At 36.3% G+C, this 6553-nt stretch overlaps 1 protein-coding gene across 3 annotated transcripts in view; it reads right to left on the bottom strand.

Annotated features, from left to right (window-relative positions):
- Window positions 1-963: 963 nt before the first annotated feature.
- LOC121368244 overlaps window positions 964-6553 on the bottom strand; it is a 174830-nt gene continuing 169240 nt past the window's right edge. For all 3 annotated transcript variants that reach the window (XM_041492886.1, XM_041492888.1, XM_041492887.1), the window contains 3 exons: window positions 3835-4048; window positions 2661-2795; window positions 964-2025 (listed from right to left, as the gene is read on the bottom strand). In XM_041492886.1, the coding sequence (XP_041348820.1) occupies window positions 1827-2025; window positions 2661-2795; window positions 3835-4048 (548 nt within the window). In that variant the 3' untranslated portion in view covers window positions 964-1826. The remainder of the gene's footprint in view (window positions 2026-2660; window positions 2796-3834; window positions 4049-6553) is intronic.

The raw sequence follows: 6553 nt of genomic DNA, 5'->3' as shown, positions 1-6553 counted from the left end.
ACCACCATCCCAAGTTGTGAGGTTTGATGGTCCTGTGTGCATTTGTATACAAGATATGGTCCGGACAAGGATTTACTGTTATGTGCAGTAGACCATGAAAAGTAGGTCACAGTGACCTAGTAATAGTACGCAATACACCGTCATCCCAAGTTGTCCCTACATGTGAGGCTTGATAGTCCTGTATGCATCTGTATGCAAAATATGGTCTGGACAAGGATTTACTGTTATGTGCAGTAGACCTTGAAAAGTAGGTCACAGTGATCTAGTAATAGTATGTGGCACACCGCTATCCCATGTTGTTCCTACGTGAGATTTGATGATCCTGTATGCATCTGTATGTAAGATATGGTCCGGACAAGAAAAAAGGTTAGCAGACAGATGTACGGATAATGCCATACCATAATACGACCTATCATAGTTGGGCGTATAAAAAAGACTAATCATTTAATAGGTTTCTTTTCAAAAGACTAACATTCATTTGTCCTTTAACTGTTCAGTACATGCATATGAATTAACCTGTTTTAAATGATATATAAAGCCAAGAAGTTTAAATTTCCAATCATAATTCCATATAGTCTCTCTTTGCACCACAACCCACAATATTTATGCAATTTGTAAAAGCTGCACTCAAACATCCAACAGCTGCTATGTGAACCTCCATCTTCCTCCTCTTTCTATTCCAACAAAGTAGATTAATGTATGTCACTTATTGTGTATACAGCTGGCAATATTTTCATACTTCAAAAAAATATGTAACTATTAAACATATACAGCTGAATTTACAAAGCCTGTTTTCCTTAAATGCAGGTGTTTAAGTATGGTAAATATATGTAGTTACGCAGGTGTTTAAGTATGTAAATATATGTAGTTACGCAGGTGTTTAAGTATGTAAATATATGTAGTTACGCAGGTGTTTAAGTATGTAAATATATATAGTTACGTAGGTGTTTAAGTATGTAAATATATGCAGTTACGCAGGTGTTTAAATATGGTAAATATATGTAGTTACACGCAAAAGAGAAAAACAGTATTTATAAATTAGGCCCATTGTTATTAAAATCTATTGATCATAATAAATATTATCAACAGCAACACACTTAGATATGTGTAAACTTGCATGTAGTCATTATTGAAAGTGTCTCCTAGCTAAACTTTTTGAATTTTATTAGTTAGTTGCATCAGACTATTGGGGTTTTAACAGTCAGTTGTACCACCCACGCTTTCCTACATAACAAAGATGAGCTGATGGATGACAAACCCAAATGAATGAATACTTGAGTAGGTCAGACTGCATAATTTACCATTTGACCTACAAAACACAGCTCTAATAATATGTGCATATAGATGACTGCAAGACAAATTCAGATGTACATTGAACAGAATAATTTTCTACTGCACCATGGTCAGTGATTATATTTGGTTTCGAAACATTTTTAAAAGGAACAGAAGCCAAAATAATCTGTAAAGACTATAGGTGAACACTGATGATGAAATGAAAGTATAGCAAACCATCTTTATATAAAAGTGCACACTTTACCCTTAGTGGTGTTTGTGAACACTGATGATAGTAATTATTAATTACTGTGTATACCAGTGATCATATCTCGACAAATGATTATACTTTCAAAATACAAAACTTGCATCAAGTTGTGTTTCACGTTGTTTTTACTATTTTGAAAGTGATTTACTTTCTTTTGAATGGCAGTATATACAAATTAATAAATTATGCAGACAAAACACATGACAGGTATGGGTTTCATTAAGCTACTTATTACTAAAAACAGATTTCTTTTCCTATTGCAGATGTCCAAAGAAATATTGTCTTTTCAATTGAACGTCTGTTGTGCAAATGGACTGTATTGAACAGCATGTAACGGACGGGGATTTTGCAGTATGGGTATATCATACTGACGAGCTAATTTCAAGCCCTGAGTTGGAAAGCGTTTGTACATTAACTGCCCTTCCAGTGGACTTGGCACAGGATGTGATGTCTTCTCCTTGGGTTTGGTCACCAAGATATAGCGGCTGAAATACATAAGAAAAATCATTAAGGTTAATACAAATTGTACTGAAACACAAAACTACTCCCCCACCCCAACCTAAAATAGAAATTAAAAATCATCAGAAGGGCATCTACATGTATAAGTGTGCCATATTTCATACTTTTGTGAAAAAATATTAAGGTTTCACACTTCATACTGTAATGGAACTAAGGAAATGAAATTGTATTTAACATATACATGGATACCCTAATGTTAATTATGACTGATAATTAAGCAATTATAGAGTCTGACCTAATTTAACTTTTAACAGTTACATGTAATTATAAGTAAACAGTTAAAATGTTCTTTGCAATATTAAAAATAACTGGTATTGCAATTCATCATAAACATTGCCAGAATTAAAATTTTAAGGGGAAAAAAAGCATTATTATGTGAAATATGTTCTAAAATGTTAAAGTTATATAACTTCTGCTAATAATGGAATGTGACACCCAAAAGTAACAGGAAACAAAAATGCCTAGAATGTTGACACAGTGTGCAGAGTGATATTGAAAAGATAAAGATACAGAATTTAATACATGCTAAAAGCCTAAAAGTGTTTCATGTTGAACAAAAGATCTTTTCTGGTAACAATAAAAGCAATTTCCATTTCTGTACCTGCATTTACTTGGGATGGACTTGCTTGACTTTGGTCGGATAGCCTTTGGGTTCCTAGGATCCATTAGATGTGCACTGATATCAGCTGTGTAACACTTCACTGTTGCTTGTGGAGGCTTAGGGTTCATTCTCAGCCTATATAATTCAAGTAAAGCAAAAAAAAACCCAAACATTAAAAACTAATAAAACTTCCCAAATCCAAAAGCATTAATATTAATCAGTGTAAAAATACATGTATACGGCATTCATAACACGTTGTTTAATACTATAATACAGATAACCCACATACATGTATAAGGCATTCATAACACATTGTTTAATACTATAATACAGATAACCCACATACACGTATACGGCATTCATAACACGTTGTTTAATACTATCATACAGATAACCCACATACACGTATACGGCATTCATAACACGTTGTTTAATACTATCATACAGATAACCCACATACACGTATACGGCATTCATAACACGTTGTTTAATACTATCATACAGATAACCCACATACACGTATAAGACATTCATAACACGTTGTTTAATACTATCATACAGATAACCCACATACCCGTATAAGGCATTCATAACACGTTGTTTAATACTATCATACAGATAACCCACATACACGTATAAGGCATTCATAACACGTTGTTTAATACTATCATACAGATAACCCACATACATGTACATGTATAAGGCATTCATAACACGTTGTTTAATACATGTGCTATATAATACAGATAACCCACATACATGTATAGACCAGGAACCCCAGACACTGAACTCAAATGAACAATACACCAGTATATAGACATTCAGGCAGTGCCATAAAAGTGTACAAAAGCCGAGTTTTGGTGTATAAATGCTGAGGACCCCTATAATGGACTTTAATATACAAATACATCAGACTGAGTCTGCAATGACTTGGCCAACTTGGATCCTGTGTCGGCTCCACCACATAATCCCAACATGTATCACCAAGGGTTCATATTTATCAAAGAACTAAAGTCATAAATAAGACTTAAACTGGCTAAAAATACTTAAGTTTTAATGATTTTACATTTTACAAGCTAAAAAAAACCCCTTAATCTCATAAGAAGTACATGTATTTCATATCATGCCATGCAAACTCAACATGCAAAATAATGATAAATTATTAATTACTTACCTGAAAGGTGTTTGTGAGTTACGTTCTGACCCCAGTTGTTTCTTTCTCTGCAACATGGCTACATTTACAGTGTGTGGACGACTCTTGGTCTTATACAGGTGAACACAATCTGGAGTAACTGCATTTGGTACGGCAATATGTGGCTCAGATAAAACAACTGTATTAGCTTTCTCCAGCTGTCTTAGTGCATATGTGGACATGTCCAGTTGTGTTGCTGTTGAATCAAAACAATTGAAACAACCTATTAAAAGTAAATCCAATGACAAAAGTAGGTAACAAAAGCTCTGAATCATTACATAATTATTATACAAGTTTCCAGGGTATTAAAGGGACATTCCTGAGTTTGCTGCAATGTTATCAACTAATAAAATATTTCTATGATTAAACGTACATATTAAATATATTTTCTTGTTTAGAATATTAGTGGCTGTATTTTAAACGTGTTTCTGATCGTTCTAATATTTGTACTAGGTTAATTTTCATTTTATTTTCTAAAATATATGTTTTTGTACGTACGAAATTATTTGAAGACAAAATCCAGTTTGGGCTTCTTACAAATCTTAAGATGACCAGAAACACATAGAATATACAGACATTGATATTCTAAACAAGAAAATATATTTAATATGACATTGTAAGTTTAATCATAGAAATATTGTATTAGTCGGAAACATCTTACAATGCAGCAAACTCAGGAATGTCCCTTTAAAGGGACAGACCCTGTTTTTTAAACACCAAGGCACGTTTCACTATTATATATATATATATATATACTACTCAAAAGAATTTAAGGGTCAAAAATTTATAACCAAATAAGTTTCAGAGTGTATTAGATTGATGATGTAAACTACACCCAAAAAATTATTTATTGTTCCAAATTTACAAAAAAACACAAATAAACGTCACTGTATACAAGAAAGTCACATGACATGCTGTCAAAGTTGAAGGTTGTCAAACATGGATTTTACACATTGGAACATTCGTTTAATAGTGTGTGAATTCACCCCTGGCGCGAATACACTCGACACATCGTTGCCTCATGCTGTTGATCAGACGTCTGAAGAACTCTTGGGGAATGTCCTGCCACTCTGCCATAAGAAGTTGACCCAGATCATGAAGGTTGGCCGGAGGGGCATGGTTATCCCGAACTCTCCTGCCTAATTCGTCCCAGGCGTTCTCTATTGGGGCCAAGTCAGGCGAATATGCTGGCCAATCCATCCTGGCGATACCTTGTTGTCTGAGAAAGTCCGTTACCACCCTGGCGCGGTGGGGTCTGGCATTGTCATCCTGCAGAACTGCCCCGCCGACAATCTGCTGAAGGCCTGGGAGAACCAACGGCCGGATAATCTCATTCAGATAGCGGATTCCATTCAGATTGCCATCCACCACATAGAGGGGGGTCCTGTGGTGGATAGAGATGCCGCCCCACACCATGACACTGCCACCACCGAACCGGTGACGTTGTCTAACGTTAACGTCAGTGAAGCGCCACCAGGACATCTGTAGACACGAACCCGACCGTCGTTGAACTGGAGACTAAACCTTGGACTCATCAGTGAACATCACTCGACCCCACTGAACACGTTGCCACCGCAGATGAAGTGTGCACCAGTGACGTCTGGCCGTTCTGTGACGTGGTAGGAGTGGTGGTTGAACAGCCTGGCGATGGCAGCGTAGATTATTGGCTCTCAGACGATTGCGTATGGTTTGATCAGACACTCGAGTTCCAGTCGCAGTCCGCAGATTGTCACGTAATCGGCGTGCAGTGGTTGTGCGTTGACGTAGAGCCATATTGGTGATGTAGCGGTCCTCTCTATTTGTAGTGCTTCGGGGTCTTCCCGAACGTGGACGATTTCGAACAGAATTCGTTGCTTGGTACTGTTGCCACAGTCGGCCAACGACACTCTGACTGAGTGTCTCAGAGCAACATTTCTTTGCGTATTGCCATCCTGAAGCCAAGCAATAGCCCTTCCTCGATCTTCGATAGTCAGTTGAAGTCGTACCATTGTTGAATTTGGAGTGTGCACCGTACACGAACGCAAGCTCCAATTATACGGAAATTCAGCATTGGGAACATGGAATACACGTGCAAAGCGTGCAGATGAAGCACTTTGTGAAAAAGCAAGTTATAGGCACTTAGCAGATCTTTCGCTTTCGCCCTAATTTACGTGCAAATGTAAGCATGTTTTCTCCATTAGAACTAGTCAACAGTGTCAATGACAGTGGATTTTAATTCATTTATGGGTTGCTTAGACCCACTTTCGTCAAAATGGAACAATACCATGCGTGACATTATGGTCTAGCTAATATAATTGACATTCAGAAAATAATGTCGAAAATATCGTCTGACCCTTAAATTCTTTTGAGTAGTATATATAGAGCTGTTTATGATCAGTGAAATCGAACATTACTCATATTTTATTGTTTAGATTATACATTTCCATACAACTGAAGTGTTTCAATAGTCTGAAGGTTCAGTAGTCCGAAGGTTCATTGATCCAAAACACTGTACTCTGTGAACATATAGGCTAATGTTTTACTAATGTCTAATGTGTATGGTATAAATAGGGCGTTATATGTTAACATGTATTTTACCCTTTATAATTTTGATAACGGAAATGACATTTCGTTCACATCATGCCAAAACACCACACATGCATTTTGATTTTCCTTCAGTAGTTTCTCAAGTCTGGGTGTAGTTTCTTTTGGACGTCTGTAT

The sequence above is a fragment of the Gigantopelta aegis genome, chromosome 3, assembly GCF_016097555.1.
Source record: "Gigantopelta aegis isolate Gae_Host chromosome 3, Gae_host_genome, whole genome shotgun sequence".
Taxonomy (NCBI): Eukaryota; Metazoa; Mollusca; class Gastropoda; order Neomphalida; family Peltospiridae; genus Gigantopelta; species Gigantopelta aegis.
The sequence above is the reverse complement of the archived record's forward strand: the minus strand, read 5'-3'. Positions and strand labels throughout refer to the sequence as shown.